Raw genomic sequence first — 22,165 nt, 5'->3', positions numbered from 1 at the left:
GACCTGGGGATCAAACCCAGGTCTCCTGCATTGCAAGCCGAATCTTTACCAACTGAGCTATGAAGGAAGCCCCTGTCTTATACCTGCTTTGTTTTTCCATTTACTCTGTTTTGTAGTGAATTTTTTCCACAGCATCTTTCACTATAAGACATGGCAATGTGTTTTTGTATTTGTTAATTTATAATTTTATTCACTATTGTACTGTAGGGAGTTTTGTTCTTAGCATCCTATACATTCACCCCAGAAGATAGTCAGTATTCAACATAAATTCCTCAAGTGTGTGGAAGAATTTTGCATATAAACTGGGTACATGAGCTGTTGGCCAAAAGCCTGAGTGTGAAACAGGAATTTCTAATCACAGATGTCACAGAAGATACCTTGAATACTACAGAAATGTGTAATTTACAGCTTCTCACTATGTTAATGTGCAAAAATTAATCATGTTCTTTTTTTGTTTCCTAGTAGTGACCTCCAATATATGGTACCAGGCAACAAAACACAAATTTCAGAATTTATTCTTCTGGGATTTTCAGAGGAACCAGCACTTCAGCCCATCATATTTGGGCTTTTCCTCTCCATGTATCTGATCACTGTGGTTGGAAACCTGCTCATCATCCTGGCCATCAACTCAGACCCCCAGCTCCACACCCCCATGTACTTCTTCCTCTCCAACCTGTCCTTTGTAGACATCTGCTTCACCTCCATCACCATCCCTAAGATGCTGGTGAACATACAAACACAAAGCAAAGTCATTTCCTATGAAGACTGCTTCACTCAGATATATTTTTTCCTACTATTTGTACAGTTGGATGACTTCCTCCTGACTGTCATGTCATATGACCGGTATGTGGCCATCTGTCACCCCCTGCACTACACAGTCATCATGAACCCTCGACTGTGTGCACTGCTGGTACTGGTGTCCTGGATGATAGGAGCCCTGAATTCCCTGTTACAAACTTTACTGGCCCTGCGCCTGTCTTTCTGTACAGTCTTGGAAATCCCCCACTTCTTCTGTGAATTCAAAGAGGTGATCCAGCTTGCCTGTTCTGACACCTTTCTTAATAAAACCATGATGCACTTTGCAGTTGCGCTGTTAGGTGGTGGTCCATTTGCTGGGATATGTTACTCTTACTCTAGGATCATTTCCTCCATACGTAGAATCTCATCAGCTCAAGGAAAGTATAAAGCATTTTCCACCTGTGCATCTCACCTCTCAGTTGTCTCCTTATTTTATTGTTCAGTCTTAGGAGTGTACTTTACCCCTGCTGTTACCCACAACTCACATTCAAGTGTAACAGCCTCAGTGATGTACACTGTGGTCACACCCATGCTGAACCCCTTCATCTACAGTCTGAGGAATAAAGACATAAAGAGGGCTCTGAGAAAATTCTTTAGGACGGCAACTATATTAGAACCAATTGTCTTGAGGTCTTAGAAATGTTGATTTTTGCAAGATGCAGTGCCTTAGAAGCTAAAATTGTGATTTTCTGATCTGATTGTGAAAAGAGCACTTGCTCCTTCAATTTATTGCCTGATATTTCCATTTATTTGATTTTAATTTCTTTATACAAGTTAACTAGTTCTCTTGACTAACCTTTATGCTATTTGCTATCTTTTTTTCCTTTGTCATTTTCTTCTACTTCCACAAATTGATTTGCAATCTTAAGTGGAATATATGGAAATTCCCATTTACCTCATGATTCTTCATGCATTCCTTGGGAATAATTTCTTCTGAAGTGAAATGTTTTATATTGAACAATTTGTTTTACAGTTTCAGTTCAGTTCAGTCACTCAGTGTGTCCGACTCTTTGTGACCCCATGAGTCGCAGCATGCCAGGCCCCCCTGTCCATCACAAACTCCCAGAGGTTACTGAAACTCATGTCCATCGAGTCGGTGATGCCATCCAGCCATCTCATCCTCTGTCGTCCCCTTCTCCTCCTGCCCCCAATCCCTCCCAGCATCAGGGTCTTTTCCAATGAGCCAACTCTTTGCATCAGTTTACTAAAAGAAAAATCATGAGTTGTAGTATTTCCCTGGGAAAAAGTACCAACTTGGCAACCAAAGCCATTTCCACAATTTCATTAGACAGTCAAATATGAAACTAAAGTTTATCACTTTTATTCTTCATCATTTATTTGTTCATCACAACCACACCCATGCTGAACCCCTTTATCTGCTTTCTGAGCAAGAAAGACATAAAGAGAAACTCTGAAGTGATTCAATGGGATGGCAGTCACAAGCAGTCAATTGCCCCGGGGGTGATGAACTGTTCTTGATTTCACAGAAAATAGTCCTGCAACCAGAAGTTGTGATTCTTTGTCCATTGTATAATAAAACTCACTCCTCTTTGTTTCTTGGAACTTCCATTTTATTGTAATTCAAGGTCTTGATACAAATCCAGTGACTCACTTTATAAATAAGCTTTCTCCTCAGTCTATTATATAGGCATTTTTTTTAAGTTTTGCTTTTTCTATTTCAAAATTCTCCAAACTTTGGGTATGAAATATTTGGACATTCTCATTTTTCATGGAGTAACATGAGAAAGAGTTTCTTCTTAAATGACATATATCATCCCAAGTAATTTTTGCCTTGTTTTCCTGAAAGAATAGTAATGAGATGAATTACTCATATAAGAAAAGTACAAGTGAAATCTAATGCAATTTATATAATTTTATAACAGGGTTGATTGAATCATAGAGTATGGAATTGTGGATGAGACGCATTGATTGCAGTGTTATAGGCAGATTTTCAAGTGCACAGGTGTCATTGCCTCAACCCCTGCATTGCTCAAGAGTCAACTCTTTGTATATGTATATGTATGTGTATCTCATGATCAAAGGTGACTCACTAGAGAGCTTGACCACCTATCCAGTCCTGTGATTTAGGTCACAATTTGTGCAACCGAACACGTCTGCCAATCTACTGCTTAACAGGAAGGAAACTGCAATGGAGTACTTTTTAACACCATTTTCTGTAATAAAATTCAAAGGCAGTAATGCTGATCGTTATCTTTAAGTATCAGAATAAATGCATAGAATGAGAAATCTATTATAATTGCCCTCAGTTTTGTACAATCTTATATTTTACTCAGTTATTGTTGCATAACCACCCACCCTAATAGTAAATGTTTGAATGTAATGCCTTTATTATCAAGTGAGATTTAATATTGGGTTGTTCTGATCTCTTCTGGGCTCCTCATAAGTCTACATGCACTTGAATTTTATATGTTACAACTCTAAAGCTCATCCCGGAGGTTGTATACTGCCATGTGGCAATTCTTTCTTCACTAATATATGATAGTCTACTCTACTTGTGTATGTATTTTAATCTTGCAACTTGTGGGGAAAAACAGTTTATCATTGGTGATGTCAGCATCATGGTGGCAGAAGACGCTCCCTGTGTCTCACCTCTTCAATCTACAACTAGTAAAACACCCATAACTAAACAAAGTTTTTCTACCTAACATGTCAGGGCACCAGAGATACACATTGTTGTACATCTGAAGGTGAGTGGATTTTTCACCTAGAGGAGATGGAACTGGGAGAACAACAGAGGCAGTGATCCTGGTCTCAGCTACACCGCTGAGGCAGCTGAGCTCATTGCCCCAGATGGACCTGGTAGCATCAGTGGAAATGGTACACAGGACCCTGGCCTCCTGGATACAGCAACATATAGAGCCACAGAGAACCAGGTAATACAGATAGTGTAGCCCTTAACCTTGGTCACCCTGGGCATGACAATAGAGCCTACCATTTTCAGGATTTCTCTAGCAAAGATGATGGCAAAGAAAGAATGTTATAGGCAGCCAGAAAAAAAGAAAAGTAACCTACAAAGGTATCATCATTAGGCTATGAGCAAATTTCTCATCAGGTCAATGAAATATCATACTCATAATATTGTTATACAAAACTGTCAACCATAATACTCTATCCAGAAAAGTTATCCTTCAGATATGAAAGAAAGAAAGGTTGTCTCACAGATAAAGACAAGCTGTGGAAGTTCAACACCCAGAACTATTTTATTTTTTAAATTTATTTATTTTAATTGGAGGCTAATTACAATATTGTATCAGTTTTGCCATACATTGACATAAATCAGCTATGGGTGTAAATATGTTCCCCATCCTGAACCCTCCTCCCACCTCCCTCCCCATCCCCTACCTCTGGGTCAACCCAGTGCACCAGCCCTGAGCACCCTGTATCATGCATCAAACCTGGACTGGTGATCTGTTTCACATATGATAGTATACATGTTTCAATGCTATTCTCTTGAATACAAGCAATATTGAAATGCTCTTTTCTAATTAAAATGAAAAAACAAAAGTACCTGAAAATTGAATAAGGTGATAGATAGAATCAGAAAATTGAAACTATTTATCAGACAAGGTTGTTAACAATTACAGTACAATGCTTAAAGCAAAAGGCATTAAAAATAACTGTAGCTGCTTCATTGGTAATAATCACAAAATGAAGAAGAATATTTTCTGAACTGGACAACCTCAGGGAAAAGAATGCAACTGAACCACTTTATCACATTATATACAAAGATAAACTTGACATAGGTTAAAGACTTAAATGTGAGGTCCAAAACATTAAAAATCATAGAATAAAATATAGGCAGTAACACCTTAACTTCAGTTTTAGAAATATTTTGGGGGGGATATATTTCCCCAGGCAAGAAAAATAAAAGTAAAAATAAATAGAACTATATCAAGCAAACAACAACAACAAAAAACTCTGCAGTGAAGGAAACCAGCAACAAAACTAAAAGGAAACCTACTCGTGGGAAAAGGTATTTGCACATTATACATCTGATAAGGGATTGTTATTCAAAAGAAGAATTCAGTCAACTTAATTAAAAACATAAACAACCAAATTAAAGACAGGTAAAGGACCTTCAGTAGACATTTCCACCCGCTCCCCCCTCCTAGGAATACATACAGATGGTCAACAGGCTCTTGAAAAGAGGTTTGACATCTTCAGAGAATTGTAAATCAAAATCACAATGAGATACACTTCCCACTGGTCAGATGGCTATTGTTAAAGAGACAGAAATCAACAAACGTTGGTAAGGACCACATGGGACCAGGAAATGATACCCAAATTCACAATCTCTTCCTCTTGAATATCAGAGGAATCAAAATTGCAGTCCCTCATGTTTGAGAGTTTCCTGTTCATGTACCTGATCACTGCATTTGAAAACCTGCTTATCTTGAGACTTCCCTGATGGTCCAGTGGTTAAGGCACCACACTCCCGATGCAGGGGCTCAAGGTTTGACTCCTGATGGGGAAACCAGATCCCACAGGTCACAACTAAAACATATTGCAGTGAAGATCTCATACTGCAATGAGTATGAAGATCTCATACTCATAGTGCAGTGAACATATTGCACTCACATATTGCAGTAAAGATCTCATACACCACAACTATGACCCTGTGCAGCCAAATAAATTAAAAAACAAAAACTGCTCATCATCCTGGCCACTGTCTCTGACTCCTACTGCCGCACACCCATGTAATTATTCTTCTCCAATTTGTTCTTTTTAGATACGTGGCCCTTAACCACCATCCCAAAGAAGGCAAAGTCATAACCTATGACTATACATTCACCCACTCTTTGTAGATTTGGGCCACATTTTCCTGACCACAAAGGCCTATGACCACTTCATGGCCATCTGTCAACCCCTGCACTATTCTATAACCCTGAACCTTCTGATCTGTGGACTGCTGCTTCTGGTGTTTGATTCTTGAGCGTCCTGTATTCCTGGCTACAAAGATGAATAAGGTCACAACTGTCCTTCTGTACAACTTTGGAAATCCTCCACTTTTCCTGTGAAATCAAACAGGATGTCCAACTTGCCAGTCATGACACCTTTCTTAGTGACATGGTGATGTATTTTGAAACTGTAATATTCTGGAGTGGTGATCTCTTGCCTGGGATCCTTTCCCCTTATTCTAAGAAAGTTTCCTCTATACGTGCAATGCCATCACCTTGGGAGAAGTATAAAGTGCTTTGCACCTGTGCCTCTCACCTCTCAGTTGTATTCTTGCTTTATTGTATGAGCTTTGCTTGTACCTCAGCCTTGCTGCTCCACAAACCCTTCTGCTCAGAGTCGAGGGCATTTGCCTCAGTGATGTTCTCTGTGTTCACACCCATGTCAAACCCCTTCAAATCTGCAGTCTAAGGTACAAAGACATAAAGAAGGCTCTGAAAATATTCTTTGTAATGGCAGGTATAAAAGGACCAATGGTTATAGGATTAAAGAATTTCCCATTTTTGCAGGATGCAAAGCATTTGAGCCAGAATTTGATACTTTTTGATCAGAATGTAGAAGTAAAAATTGCTCACTCCCTCTAATCCCTGAAAATTTCATTTCTTTGATTCAAATTCTTCATAACAGTGAAGTAACTCACATTTATAATCTCTTTCTCTGTCTGATTTATAATCAATTTTTCCCTTTGGCCATTTTTAAATTTCTCAAAATTTTTCCCAAACTTGTTTCACAGTATTTACAATCCCCATTTTTTCATGGAATAACATGGACTTCTTAAGAATTATTTCTTCTCAAATGATGCATATCATCCCAAATATTTTTTCTCTTGTGTTATTGAAAGAATTGTTAAAAGTAATAGCACCACAGTGGGAACAAAAGCTACACTTACTAGCCAAGGCATTTTATGTAGCTTTATATCAGAGAAAAACTGTGACTATAGTTTTTGTTTTGCATACACCATCATTTAATTATTGCCTTTTTTGCTTATGTAAATTATTTCCTTAATTGCTCTTCTTGACAATGCAGACTTTAACCTATAGTTTGCTTTAGAGGTGGTTATTCAGGTTTATCTTTTCTTTAGGACCCTGTTCTCTTATTTACTGGTGTCCACAGTACTTACCCTAGTTACTGGCAAGTGTTAGTCAACTACGGATTTCCAAGCGGAGTTTACGCAGAATAACACATCTGAATACAGTCACTTAATATGGCCTTTGAGTGAGGGGAAAAAGTCAATAGGTAGAAAATTTAAACTACACTTTGTATTACTAAGCAAAATATTTCACTTTCATGCCCTATATCTATTCACTGACGTTTGGATTTTGGTGTTCTTAGGAAAGTGTCCTATTCTCATTAGGATAAAAGATTGGTTGCTGTGTTTAAAATAATAAGTTCTGTGTAATCACCTATAAAGCAATTGAAAAACTTTTTCAAAATTATATATATAAAATATTTTTGGTGAAGAAGATTAAACTGAATAGTGAAAGTGAAATTGTTAGTGACTCAGTCATGTCTGATTCTTTGTGACCCCGTGAACTGTAGCCCACCAGTCTCCTCTGGCCATGAAATTCCCCAGACAAGAATACTGGAGTGGGTTGCCATGTCCTCCTGCAGGGGATCTTCCCGATCCAGGGATCAAAGCCAGGTCTCCAGCACTGAAGGCAGATTCTTTACCGTCTGAACCACGAGGGAAGCCCAAAACTGTGTATACCTGACTCCAACACAGAACCACTTTCTTGCTACCCAAAGCATGATTCATAGACCTAAACCTGCAGCATCAACAACACCTGGGAGCTTGTCAGAAACAGGGTCCCTGGGTCGACAAGAGACCGGGTGAATCAGAATTTGCATTGAACTAGAACCCTTGGTGATTTGTATGTACAGTGAATTTAGAAATATTTTGATCTAGAATAGGGATTCTCACCATCTTACTGTTGATTTGGAGCAGGATAATTGTTTACATTGGGTGCTGTTCAGTTCAGTTCTGTCGCTTAGTCGTGGCTGACCCTTTGTGACCCCATGGACTGCAGCATGCCAGGCTTCCATGTCCATCACCAACTCCTGGAGCTTGCTCAAACTCATGTCCATCGAGTCAGTGATGCCATCCAATCATCTCATCCTCTGTGTTCCCTTCTCTTCCCACCTTCAGTCTTTCAATGAGTCAGTTCTTCACATCAAGTAGCCAAAGTATTGGAGTTTCAGCTTCAGCATCAGTCCCCCCAGTGAACACCCAGGACTGATTTCCTTTAGGATGGACTGGTTGGACCTCCTTGCAGTCCAAGGGACTCTCAAGAGTTGTCTCCAACTAATGCTGCTAATGTTCTGTGGTTTATAGAACATTAGCAGCATCCTTTCAGATACTGCAAAATAATTCCAAGAACTAAATCTTCTCAGATTGAATCACTGCCCCAGAGCTCCAGAACTGAGGGTTTCCGATCAGATTCCATCCCTTACTTGGTTTATACCTTTGAGTAGAACATTAAATCCCACTGAGTCCTATTTTGACTATAGAAAATGATGCTCATAAAAGCACTATTTCATAGAATACACTGGTTTTAAAATTAAATTTGTCAATCTCTATAATATGCAAGGGCTTCACTGATGGCTCAGATGGGAAAAAAATCTGCCTGCAAGCAGGAGACCCAGTTTCAATCCCTGGATCAGGATGACCCGCTGTAAAGGGAATGGCAGCTCAGGTATTCTTACCTGGGAAAGCCCATGGACAGGGGTGCCTGGTGGGCCACAGTCCATAGGGCGGCAAAGAGTCAGACATGACTGAGTGACTAAGACACCCATACACATAATCTGCTAATTTAGTTTACTGGGCATAATAATAGCTCAGTATCTCTTTCATAATTGGAAATATTTTGTACTGAGGACTAAATGACAGCTCTGAACTTGTGATGTAAGCAGACAACTCTCAATTAGCTTGGAAAAACCACCATGAATCCAGGGATTATAATACCCAAGATTTTATACTAAAGGAGAAAAGTTGTTCCCCTTTTTGAAGAGAGGAATAGTTATTTCCAGAAGCTTTGGTGATTGTGTCCCTACCACGAATCAAAGCTTTGAAGACACATGTGACCTATTTAAGAAAAATCTTCAATATTATGCTTTTGAGAAAATTTGAACTCAAGGATGTGATGAGGTGCTAAGAGGCTTAGAGCTTTGGAAGCAGGAGAAGTATTGCAGAAGGAGTAGTAAAAACTGAATTCACCTAACTTATAAAGCAGTCTCCGAGGAACAGAGAATGAGCAGGAAAAAGAAAAACTCCATTCTGCCCAGACCAGTGTCTCCAAGGGAAGTCCCGTACTTATAGATTGGAGTCACAATAGGAAAACACGTTTAATGAGCTGACATAGGAAGATGTAAATACCTGCTGTCCTGCAGGCCCTCAGCCTGTGCCATAGCTGTTGACTAGGATGTGATCCTTGCTTTTGCAGCTCTATATCTGGCTAGAAGACTTCTTCCTGTTGTCTTGTTTGTGGACAAAACTTTATTCTGCATCGTCAGTCATTTTCCTTCTATGCAGAAAGCTTGCTCTCAGATTCTGCAGGCAGGTGAGTCCAAGAGCTGAACGGACACTTTAGGAGAGGGTGAAAGAGGATGGAAGCCAGGAACTTGTACCTGAGGTCACCTGAAGATCCCTGTAGCATAGCCCAGAGGCCAGAGGTCACTGTGGTCGTTCACTGGCTTTCCTTATCTTAGTGTATATTTATTTATTGTCTAAAAAATAAACTGAACATTGCACTCAGAAATGCAAGTGTTGATGCTGACAATTAAATGGTGTTAATGGAAGTTCAATTAGAAAAAAGAAATGAGAGACATAACCTGTTTTTAGTAAAATTAGGCAGTAAGTCTATGAATTGTATTTATTAACGTTCATGTGTATGCTTAGTCACTCAGTCATGTTCAGCTCTTTGCAACCCTTTGGACTACAGTCCACCAGGCTCCTCTGCCCAAGACTTTTCAGGCAAGAATATTGGAGTGGGTTCCCATTTCCTCCTCCAGCGGATGTTCCTGACTCAGAGATTGAACATGTGTCTCCTGTGTCTCCTACACTGCAGGCAGATTCTTTACCTGCTAAGCCATTAGAGAAGCCCATAATTACCACAGGAGTAGACAAATAAGGATAAGCCTCAAGGAAAAAAGAAATCTGCTGCTGCTTCATATAAAACATTCCTAACTTTTGTTGTGTTTTGTGTTTCCTGCTTTGAATTGTTACTTTATTCCTTTTGCTTATTTTTCTTTTAGGATATTCAAATTGCAGGTTATTTCATATCATAAAGATATCACAGTTTCTGTCTTTGGAAAAAAAAACAATTTTTGCATCAAGGAGATGTCACTGGATTTGGAATGTTGCCAAACCAAGGAAGCTTTTCTTCATTGTATTGTCTCAGGGTACATTTGGACTATTGGATATTTTCTCCCCTAATATTTATGTGCCCATTTAACTTTCCTCTCTATTTTTTTTCTGCCTCTCTCTTAATATTTTTTTAAATATAGAGAAGAAAATGGTTAAGTAGAAAAAGAGCTCCAAATTTATTGGTCCATTGGAAGTTCATGAACTGGAATTTCTAGGTACCATTTATACATTCTATACAGGAAAGATATTCTGGTTTGACCAGCTTAGGCTGTCAGAACTCATGGCCTAAGGATGCTGATTATAGGTGAGAAATGCATGGAGTTACACAGCCCAGGAGTTCTTGTTAGTTCTTGTTAATTCACACCTTGTGGATTGAGAACAATTCTTCAATCAGAGTCACTTGGGCCTTTTTATTAAGGGAACTTATCATTCAGAGGCCAGAATTCAGTCAAAGATTGTATAATACTAAGGATGTAATCTACCTTAATTAACATGATATTTTTGTAAGAAAATAAAGAATTTGTAAGGAGGGATTCTCTGTGGACTGAAGGTTCAGCTGTAGCAGCGAGGCCACCTTGTTCCTCAGCATGCCTGACAACATCTCTAATGACTCCCCTTCTTTCTTATTCTCTGACCCACTGGCTTCCTTTTTGGATTTGAACATGTGGAACCAGCATCTTCCTCTAATCCTTTGCAGTGGCCGTTCCCTCTGCAGGCACACCCTTCTCCTGATACAGTACTAGATACTTCCCTCTCTTTCTTGAAGTCCAATGCTCAAATATCTTCTTGTTTGCTTACCTTAACTGAACACTCAGTACAAAAGAACACCTCCTACAACTCTCTCATTCATAACTGGCTTTGTTTTTTTCATAGTATCTGTCACCACCTAACATATTATATAATACTTTATTTGCTCATCATCTCTCAGCATCCTTGAATTGTGGGAGCTTTGTTTTTTATCATCTCTACTTATTGCTTGGAACATGGTTGGCACTCAATATGTATTTCTCAAATGCATGAAAGAATTTTGCATTAAAGCTGTGTAGAATATATGACCTTTTTGTAAATATGCTGAGAATGGGACAAAAATCCCTAGTCAAAGATAAATTGGGAGTATAGCAGATGGTGCTGGTGGTAAAGAACCTGCAGGAGACTTAAGAGCCTGGGGTATGATCCCTGAGTCAGGAAGATCCCCTGGAGGAGGGCATGGCAACCCACTCCAGTATTTTTGCCCGGAGAATCCCATGGACAGAGGAGCCTCGTAGGCTGCATTCCATGCGGTCACACAAAGTCAGACACAACTGAAGTGATTCAGCACACATATTCTCAAAGAGAACTTATCTATACATAAAATAGTAAAATCATTTTCTTGATGGCACAATAGATATTATAGTAGTTCAGATATGTGACTTATGCCCGTATGTGTGAAAAGTAATTATGCTATTTTCCTTTCTCCTGGTAGTCAACTCCAGCACATGGAACCAGGGAACAGCACACAGAATTTTAAATTTCTTCTTCTCAGATTCTCAGAAGCACCAGAACTCCAGCCCCTCATATTTTGGATTTTCCTCTCCATGTACCTGATAACTGTTTTTGGAAACCTGGTAATCATCCTGGCCACCATCTCAGACTCCCACCTCCACACCTCCATGTACTTCTTCCTCTCCACCCTGTCCTTTGTAGACATCTGTCTCACCTCCACCACAATCCCAAAGATGCTGATGAATATTCAGGCTGAGAGCAAAGCCATAACCTATGAAGGCTGCGTTGCCCAGATGTATTTTTACACACTTTTTGCAGCATTAGATGACTTCCTGCTGACTGTGATGGCCTATGACCGGTATGTGGCCATCTGCCACCCCCTGCACTGCACGGTCATCATGAGCCCCCGGCTCTGCAGACTCCTGTGTCTGGTATCCTGGGTAGTGAGTGCCATGTATTCCTTGTTACACAGCTTAATGCTGTTGCAATTGTCCTTCTGTCCAGATTTGGAAATCCCCCACTTTTTCTGTGAACTCTATCAGGTGATACAACTTGCCAGTTCTGATACCTTTTTTAATAACATGATGATCTATCTTGCAATTTTCCTACTGGGTAGTGGTCCTTTTGCTGGGATTGTTTACTCTTACTCTAAAATAGTTGCCTGCATATGTAGAATCTCATCTGCTCAGGGGAAGTCTAAAGCATTCTCCACCTGTGCATCTCACCTCTCCATTGTCTCCTTGTTCTATTGTACGAGCCTAGGATTGTACCTTAGCTCTGCTGCTACCCACAGCTCACACTCAAGTGCAACAGCCTCTGTGATGTACACTGTGGTCACACCTATGTTGAACCCCTTCATCTATAGTTTGAGGAACAACAACATAAAGCAGGCTGTGAAGAGCTTTTACTTAAAGCCATGTTAAAAGGGCCAAATTTCTTGGGGGGTGAATGCATGCTATTTTTTCATAGTTTAAAGCCTCTGATTCAGCAATTGTGATTCTCTCATCCTTGTGGATGAAAATTTGCTCCTTCTGTAACCCTGTAACCTGGAAGGGTTAATTTTGGTTCCGTTCTGGATCTGTTTCTCTGGCTTTAACTCCTGTTTTGCTGCTTTTGTTATTACAAGCATACACAATGGCATGCCTCAGAGAACCTTGTCCCCATCTTGTTGTTGTTCAGTGTCTAAGTTGTGACACACATTTTGCAACCCCATGGTCTGCAGCATGCCAGGCTTCCCTGGTATGCTCTGTTATGGTGCATAGCAACATATAAATATCCCTCTTATAATTATAAACATTTTATAATGAGGGATTAAATGAGCTCATAACTTCTGATATAACTGGAAAATGTCTTGGAAAGCTATCATGAATCCAGATAATATAATGCCCAATTTTTATATTTAAAAATTACACAAAGTTACCTTGTCTTTGACGAGGTGAATAGCATTTTTTTGATATTTCAAGGGTTATGTCCCCACCACCAATCAAAGCTTTGAAGACCCATGTGACTCAGTCAAGACAAATTCTCAATATTACACTTTTGAGAGAATTTGAACTCAGGGATGTGATGAGGTCCTGGGAGGCTTAGAGTTTTGGAAGCAGGAAAGTTAAAGGAGAAGGAGTGATAAAAACTGAATTCATCTAACTTGTAATGCAGTCTCCTAGGAACAGAGAATCAGCAGGATAAAGAGTCTGTTCTGTCCAGCCCTGTGTTCTTAAGGGAAATCACGTACTTAGAGGTTGGAGTAACAAAGGCTAGACATGCCTAATGAACTGACACAGGAAGCTGTAAATATTTCCTCTGCTTCAGTCCCTCAGCCTGTGCTGCTTTGGTTGGACAGGATGTAGTTGCTTTTGCAGACCTAAATCTCACTGAGAAACCCATATTTGATCTCTTCTTCTTGTCTTGTAATTACACACAGCTTGGGGCTGCATCATCAACTATTTAGGGGAGAATTTGGACTGCCACACAGAAACCTTCTCTCCAAGTTTCTGAGCAGGTGAGTCTGAGAGCTCCACAGATACTGCAGGAGAGGACCAGTGAGGAGAGAAGCCGAGGACATGTACCTGAGGTCACCTGTGAGGCAATCTAACACACACAGGTACCAGAAATCACTACAGTCTTTTGTTGGCTTTCCTAATAAGTTAATGTATCTATGTATAATGGTCAAAAATAAAATTGAGCATTGCATTCCAAAATGTAATTGTCTACGTTGACAATTAAATGGTAATAGTGGGAGTTGAATTAAAAGAATAAACAGGAAAAGTAAAATACTTTTATGAAAAGTAGATCATAAATCCTCGATCAATAATTAACAGGAATAGACAAATAGGGTATCACTTGTGGAAGGTTATACAGAGAAGTGAGGCCACTTTTTTTTATTGTAAGATGGGATATATTAGACTATTATTTCCACATGAAGAAGGTAGATCTAGACCAATGAATGCTTGCAAAGACTTTCCTGCAAGAGCAGTGTATGAAATGAACATGCCTGGATGTCTTTGCTCAACTCTGAGCATTTACATTAAAAAATCTTTATTTCATTGGTGAGAAGAGGTATCCTAATGAGCTTCACTTTGCAATTACTTTTTAATTTAATTTTTTTATTTTTTAACACTAAAAGCATTTTGTATTGGGATATATCCAGTTAACAATATTGTGATAGTTTCAGGTGAACTGTGAAGGGAATCAGCTATACATATATGTTTATCCTTTCTCCCTCAAAACTCCCTCCTATCCAGGCTGGCACATAATATTGACCAGAGTTCCATGTGCTGTACAATAGGTTTTCATTGGTTATCCATTTTAAATATAGCAATATGTACATGGTCTTCCCAGAGTCCTTAACTATCCCTTCCTCCTGGCAACCATAACCAACAAACCAAGTTCGTTTCTTAAGTCTGTGAGTCTCTTCCTGTTTTGTGAGGCTGAATATATTGGTGTGCTTGTTAGTCATTCAGAGATTCTCTATTTTTTTTTTAAGTCCATAGAAATCCTTTTTTTTTTTAATAGCAGTGCCAGTGCGCTGTTATTCCTTTTTTTTTATTGTTCTCTGAAATAAAGGATTGTTTCTTTACACAAAACAGACTGTTTGCCATTTAGTTCTTTTATATGTGTGTGCACTCAGTCACTTTAGTCATGTCTGACTCTTTGCGACCCCATGCACTGTATCCTGCCAGGCTCCTCTGTCCATGAAATTTCCCAGGCAAGAACACTGGTTCAGTTCAGTTCTGTTCAGTCACTCAGTCATGTCCGACTCTTTGCGACCCCATGAATTGCAGCATGTCAGGCCTCCCTGTCTATCACAAACTCCCAGAATTTACTCAAACTCATGCCTACGAGTCAGTGATGCCATCCAGCCATCTCATCCTCTGTCGTCCCCTTCTCCTACCACCCCCAATCCTTCCAATCCCTATGAACAGTATGAGAAGAACACTGGAGTGGGTTGCAATTCCCTCCTCCAGGCGATCTTCACCATCCTGGAATCTAATCTCCTGCATTGTAGATGGATTCTTTACCCAGTGATCCCCCTGTGAATCCCCCAGTTCTTTAGATACATGTGATATATTTTGGGGAAGAGTTTATTAATTTTGTTTGTCAAATCTGTCTATCATTCATAGTGTTCTCTTCATTTTTTTAAACAAAGAATCTAAGCTGCAGTTGACATATAAAATGTATTCATCGCTTCTGTAGAGCACAATGATTCAATATTTGTTCATATTGCTAGATGACTGCCACAATAAATCTAGTTAGCATTTGTCAGCATTCATAGTGCAATTGAAATTTTTTTTGTGATGAGAGCTTTTGGAATCTACTGTTCCTTAGAAACTTTCAAATATGCAATAGAGTATTATTAATTATTAGTCACAGTACTATACATTATACCCCATTCATTGCTTTTTTATTGTTATTGCTACATTAATTTAGCTGCCACTTTAATATTCTCCATGTGTCAATATTTGCTATAAACAAACACAAAAATCCTTAGAGGTAATAAATAATCTTTTATATTGATATACGTTCCCAGTGAGTTTTCGTATCTCTGTTATTCCTTAATGCTCCTTGTGGCCTTGTGACTAAATCCTTTTCTAAAAGTTCATCACCTTTCACCATAATTTGGAAGATATTTATCTTGATCTTTGGACTAAATGTTACCATTATATTCTATAAGCATGTCTGAATCCATCTGTGTCTAATGAGATGAAATTATAATTTAGATTCTACTCCATCCCCACATTTTAAAAGCACTTTGGTTATAATATTATTTCATTTTCAATCTTCAGCAATTTTAATGTTGAATTAAGTACCCATGTTGGTATCTCTGAGTTAATAAGTTTTAATCTTTGTATAAGTTAGCCATAAATTTTCATTCAATTTTATTGTATACTCTTTTTTTAATAAAACATGTACTTAATCTAATTTCATTCTTACTGACATTTTTGTCTATAAGTTCTTAGTTTCCTTTAAATCTTCTTGTTCTAAATTATGCACTTACACAAATTCACACATGTTTGCACAAATGTTTGAACACAATCCTGTGTACCTCATAAATATTCTTTATGTTTCAGTGAGGTCGTTTTTTCTGCTGTTTGTTCCTCTCTATTTTTTAAAATCAATAATACCTTAGGAACTTGCTTCCAATCAATTAATATAATTCTGTTTCATTATTTTAGTGTCTGTATAATATTTCACAGTGTGGCTATGACACTCACATATCTGGGGGTCTGTCATATTATTTTTCAACAAATTGCTATTATAGCACAGATTTACAAATATTTGATATTATTCACTTAAAACTGTGCTTCTCAACCAGGGATGAGTAATTCCTCCAGGGGTTACCCCCATAGACATTTTTCACTATCACACTGGGATGAGGTAGGTGGTGGGCAAGGATCCTTATAAATATCCTAGAATATACAGGAAAGATACCACTACAGAGAATGACCTGGCTCAGAATATCCAGTAGTGCAGAGACCGAGGAATCCTGAATTACAGAATATCTGTTTTTAACGTTTACAGCTCTCTTCAAGTTGTTTCCCCAATGTATCACACTTCACATTTATTCTAGCAGAACTAGAGAATACTTCTCTTTTTCTTTGTGTTAAAAAAATATATATGTATATATGTCAGTCTCAATCTCCCCATTCATCTTATCACGTTTTCCCTCTTAGTTTCCATATGTTTGTTCTATGTCTGTGTTTCTGCCTTGCAAACAGCTTCATCTGTACCATTTTTCTAGATTCATTTTCTCTGAGTATTTTTCACCAAAATTTTCTGTTTCATAGAGTTTAATGTATCATTCTTTAAATATATATATTTATATAAATATTTATACATTTATTAAATTTATATATATCTATTAATTTGAATTTTTATTTATCTATGTAAATATATATTTATTATATATATAAATAAATATAAATATATATTTATTAAATTTATATTTGTTAAATTTATTAAATTTATATATTTTAATTAAATTTAAACATTTACATATTTATATAAATATTTATATTTATAATATGCATGCATATATTTATATAAATTTTATATTTATTTATTTATTTATTTGGCTGCACTGGTCTTAGCTGGGTCTTCCCAGGTGGGTCAGTGGTAAATAATCTACCTACCTGCCAATGCAGGAGCCACAGGAGACTTAGGTTTGAGCCCTTGGTTGGGAATATCCCCTGGAGAACTGAATGGCACCCACTCCAGTATCCTTGCCTGAAAAATTCCATGGACAGAGTTACCTGGTGGGCTATAGTCCATGGGGTCACAAAGTGCTGGACACAGCTGAGCAACAGAGCATGCATGCAGGCACTGATCTTAGTTGTAGCATGTGGGATCTTGATCTTCATTGCACACAAGATCTTTGATTGTCATTGTAGTATTCAGGATCTTTACTTGCAGTATACAAACTCTTAGTTGCAGCATGTGGGATCTAGTTCCCTGACTGAGGATTGAACCCAGGCCCCCTGTATTGGGAGCGCAGAGTCTTAGCCATTGGACCACCAGGGAAGTCCCCTATATTGTTCTTTTTATTCTGAATTTCTAGCTTTAATTATTTTAGTTTTCTAACTTCAGATTTTACATCAGTTTGCTACATGTCCATCTGAAATGGACAGTTTACCCTGATTTTTTGAAGCTGTGTTAAATTAAAAACAAAAGAGTTCCTTATTTCCTTCCAGAGAAGCAGTCATTTGTTCCAGCTTTTATTGAACAATTCAGCTTTTCACAGCTCAATTGAAATGCAACCTTCCTATGTATTAAATGTTCATATCTGATATGACCTAATTCCTAATCTTTCAACAAATAATAATGGAGCAACTGCTATGTGCCAAAAGGTTCTAGATACATTTATGTTATAGTCACTTAAGTGAAAGCCTTGGCTAAAGTAATTATTAATGCATACTGCTCTTGTTCAGTTACTGCTATTGTATATCATATTTCCATCAGTTTTTGATGTTCCATTTTGCTTTGCTTAATATAACTGTATGAAATCTCCTTATTTAACTGCTCTTATGTTGGCTGCCATTATTGCTTTTCATTGAAATATAATTGATTTAGCAAATTATATTAGCCTCAGGTGTACAGTATAGTGATCAATATCTTTATAGATTACTCCCCATTTACATTGCAAAATATTGGCTATGCTCAATAGATACTACATATTAAGCAGTATATAGTAGTATATTTCTGTAGTTTTGCCACTAATTTTTATTTAATCACTTCCCATTTTCTTAAATGTGTATGCAGACATGCTCAGTCTCTTCAGTCATGTGTGACTCTCTGTGACCCCATAGACTGTAACCCATCAGGCTTCTCTGTCCATGGGATTCTCCAGGCAAGAATACTGGAGTGGGTTGCCCACCTTCCCCGCCCAGGGATTGAACACATATCTACTGTGTCTCTTGCATTGCAGGCTGTTTCTTTACTGCTGAGTCACTGGGGGAGCCCCTGTGTTAGTAAATAAGTACATAAATATTCACATACATTTGGGAAAAATGAAGTGAGCTATGCAGGTGCATCCCCTGCTCATTTGATGGTGGCACATATTGTTGAAGCCTGAGTACAGTATGCAGATGACACCACCCTTATGGCAGAAAGTGAAAAAGAACTAAAGAGCCTCTTGATGAAAGTGAAAGAGGAGAGTGAAAAAGTTGGTTTAAAACTCAGCGTAAGAGAACTAATATCATGGCATTTGGTCCCATCACTTCATGGCAAATAGATGGGGAAACAATGCAAACAGTGACAGACTTTATTTATTTGGTCTCCAAAATCACTGCAGATGGTGACTGCAGCCATGAAATTAAAAGATACTTACTCCTTGGAAGGAAAGCTATGACCAACCTAGACATCATATTGTAAAGCAGAGACGTTACTTTGCCAACAAAAGTTCATCTAGTCAAAGCTATGGTTTTTCCAATGGTCATGTATGGATGTGAGAGTTGAACTGTAAAGAAAGCTGGGCATCAAAGAATTGATGCTTTTGAACTGTGGTGTTGGAGAAGACCCTTGAGAGTCACTTGGACTGCATGGAGATCCAACCAGTCCATCCTAAAGGAAATCAGTCCTTAATATTCATTGGAAGGACTGATGCTGAAGCTGAAACTCCAATACTTTGGCCACCTGATGTGAAGAACTGACTTATTTGAAAAGACTCTGATGCCAGGAAGATTGAAGGCAGGAGAAGGGGATGAAGGATAAGATGGTTGGATGGCATCACCGACTCAATGGACATGAGTTTGAGTAAATTCTGGGAGTTGGTGATGGACAGGGAGGCCTGGCATGCTGCAGTCCATGGGGTCACAAAGAGTCAGACATGACTGAGCGATTGAACTGAACTGAGTATAGTAAAATAAATATATGTATGACAAATGAGAAAATTATGAAAAAAGTTATTCAGTGTAAGAGGATAAATAATCATGGCATATACATGATTTATAGATTATGGTCTAGGGAGGCCTTTGAATGTTGATTAAAAAAAAAAAGAACCAGAAGTAATATGCCCACTGAACCTACAAAAGAGAGATCAAAGCTCAAAGAATATGAATAACAAAGAAGATGGCACAGAAGAAAAATGAGAAAGGATTTTGCCTCATCCCCTACTGATACCTATTGAAGCTAATGTCTTGACTGTGAGATGTAAGTAATAGCATTTATGTTAGGTTGGTGCTAATGGTAAATATCTTGCCTGCCAATGAAGGAGATTGAAAAGACATGGGTTCAATCCCTTCATCGGGAAGATCCCCTGGAGAAGAAAATGACAATTCACTCCAATATTCTTGCCTGGAGAATCCCATGGACAGAGAAGACTTGCAGGCAACAGTTCACGTGATTGCAGAGAGTCAGACATGGCGAAAGTGACTGAACATGCATGTATGCTTGGTCGATAATGCTTGCTTGTGTAAAAATTAATCAGTTACTATTCTATATCTTGGTAGTTACCTACAAGGCATGGAACCACAAAATATTTCAGAAGTTTCAGAATTTCTTCTCATGGAATTTTCAGAGGCACCTGAGCTGCAACCCCTCGTATTTGGACTTTTTCTGTCCATGTACCTGATCACTGTGTTTGGAAACCTGCTTATCATCCTGGCCACCATCTCAGACTCCCACCTCCACACCCCCATGTACTTCTTCCTCTCCAACCTGTCCTTTGTAGACATCTGCTTCACCTCCACCACCATCCCAAAGATGCTGTGGAATATCCAGACACAGAACAAATTGATCACCTTTGAAGGCTGCATCATCCAGATGTACTTTTACATACTCTTTGCGAGTTTAGATGATTTTCTCCTGACTGTGATGGCCTATGACCGGTTTGTGGCCATCTGTCACCCGTTGCACTACATGGTCATCATGAACCCCCGACTCTGCGGTCTTCTGGTTCTGATATCTTGGATCGTGGGTGTCGTGTACTCCTTGTTACAGAAGTTAATGGTGTTGCGATTGTCCTTCTGTGCAGACTTGAAAATATCCCACTTTTTCTGTGAACTCAATCAAGTCTTACAACTTGCCTGTTCTGACACCTTTCTTAATGACATGGTATTGTATTTTGCAGCTACCTTGCTGGGTGGTGGTCCTTTTGCTGGGATACTTTACTCTTACTCTAAAATAGTTTCTTGCATACGTGGAATCTCATCAGTTGAGGGAAAGTATAAAGCATTTTCCACCTGTGCATCTCACCTCTCAGTTGTCTTTTTATTTTATTGCTCTGTCCTAGGAGTGCACCTTAACCCTGCCACTCCCCACAGTTCAAGTTCAGGTGCAGCAGCTTCAGTGATGTACACGGTGGTCACACCCATGCTGAACCCCTTTATCTACAGTCTAAGGAATAAAGACATAAAGGGGGCTCTGAAGAGAGTCTATGAAATACTAGGTAGAAAAGGCCAACTCTGCTGGGGGAGATGAAGTGACCTTGATGACATGACTCAAAGCCTCAGAATCAGAAATTTGGATTCTTTGGTCATTGTAGAATCAAATTTGCTTCTTCTCTTTGTTCCCTGGCATTTTCATTAAAATAATTCCATGTATTGATTTATTAAGCTTTCTCCTCAATCTGATATATAGGCTTTTTATTTGTACTTTTTCCTACTTCCAAATTTTCCTACCTTTGGATCAGAAATATTTGGAAATACTCATGTCCTTCAAGAGAGGACTGAGTTTCTTAAGAATAATTTATTCTCAAATGACATATGTCATTACAAGTAAGTTTTCTCTTATTTTTCTAAACAACAGTTATTAGTTTCATTATTCATTTTTATTTAAAGTTGACAACTAAGGTATTTTAAATAGGTTCTAATAGGTTACATTGAACATTCAAATGTGGAACTGTGGATACAGAGCTGACTGTAAAATTATATTTAGATTTCTTTACTGCATAGAAGGTCAGTGCCCTTCACCACTGCATTGTTCAGACTGAACTTGGTATATCAAAATATTTACATGACCAAAGGATGACTCGCTGGAAGACTGAAATGTCTATCCAGTCACGTGATGCAAGGTTACATGTTTAGAGCAAACAAACACACTTTTCATCTTTTCCTGCTTATCTGGAGAGGAAACTTAATGTACCAGTTTTTAATATAGTCATCTGAAATAAAATTTAAAGACAGAGTATTCATGAATGCTACCTTTAAATATAAGAATAATTTTATAGTTGAGAAGAAGCTGATTAATATAATTGTCTTCAGTTCTGTTCACTTTTATTTTTGATCAGTTAGCTATTGCTGCATAATAACTCATTTTCATAGTAGATGCTTTAATATAGTGCTTATTAACAAACGAGTTTGCATAGTGTGTGGTTATCCTGATCTCTATTTGGCTCCTCATGAATCTATACTCACCTGTCATTTTTTATGTTGTAATTCTAAAGTCTCAACCATGATGTTGTCTACTGTTATACTGAATGTCTTTCTTCACCAATATATGACAGTTAACTCCATATATATATGTCAATCTCACAGTTTACCAAAAAATAAATATATCTTTGATGACATCAGCATCATGGTAGCACAGACACTCCCTTTTTCTCTCCCCTTC

At 38.3% G+C, this 22,165-nt stretch overlaps 3 protein-coding genes across 3 annotated transcripts; all 3 read left to right on the top strand.

The window, feature by feature from the left end:
* The first annotated feature begins 448 nt into the window (after nucleotides 1–448).
* On the top strand, nucleotides 449–1,435 carry LOC110122006 (olfactory receptor 7A17-like). The gene has a single exon (XM_070460286.1). The coding sequence runs from the start codon at nucleotides 479–481 to the stop codon at nucleotides 1,433–1,435; it is 957 nt and encodes a 318-aa protein (XP_070316387.1). The 5' UTR covers nucleotides 449–478.
* Nucleotides 1,436–11,613: 10,178 nt separating this feature from the next.
* Nucleotides 11,614–12,543, top strand: LOC110146561 (olfactory receptor 7A5-like). Its single transcript, XM_070460278.1, has one exon. It carries the CDS (start codon nucleotides 11,614–11,616, stop codon nucleotides 12,541–12,543), a length of 930 nt encoding a protein of 309 aa, XP_070316379.1.
* A 7,513-nt stretch (nucleotides 12,544–20,056) lies between these two features.
* Nucleotides 20,057–21,034, top strand: LOC110146560 (olfactory receptor 7A10-like). The gene has a single exon (XM_020907458.2). It carries the CDS (start codon nucleotides 20,078–20,080, stop codon nucleotides 21,032–21,034), a length of 957 nt encoding a protein of 318 aa, XP_020763117.2. The 5' UTR covers nucleotides 20,057–20,077.
* Nucleotides 21,035–22,165: the final 1,131 nt, after the last annotated feature.

Source organism: Odocoileus virginianus, chromosome 3 (assembly GCF_023699985.2).
Source record: "Odocoileus virginianus isolate 20LAN1187 ecotype Illinois chromosome 3, Ovbor_1.2, whole genome shotgun sequence".
Classification (NCBI taxonomy): domain Eukaryota; kingdom Metazoa; phylum Chordata; class Mammalia; order Artiodactyla; family Cervidae; genus Odocoileus; species Odocoileus virginianus.
The sequence above is the reverse complement of the archived record's forward strand: the minus strand, read 5'-3'. Positions and strand labels throughout refer to the sequence as shown.

Excerpts from the sequence above, each read along its gene's own strand:
- LOC110122006 (XM_070460286.1), top strand. The coding sequence starts at position 479 with ATGGTACCAGGCAACAAAACACAAATTTCAGAATTTATTCTTCTGGGA.
- LOC110146561 (XM_070460278.1), top strand. The coding sequence starts at position 11,614 with ATGGAACCAGGGAACAGCACACAGAATTTTAAATTTCTTCTTCTCAGA.
- LOC110146560 (XM_020907458.2), top strand. The coding sequence starts at position 20,078 with ATGGAACCACAAAATATTTCAGAAGTTTCAGAATTTCTTCTCATGGAA.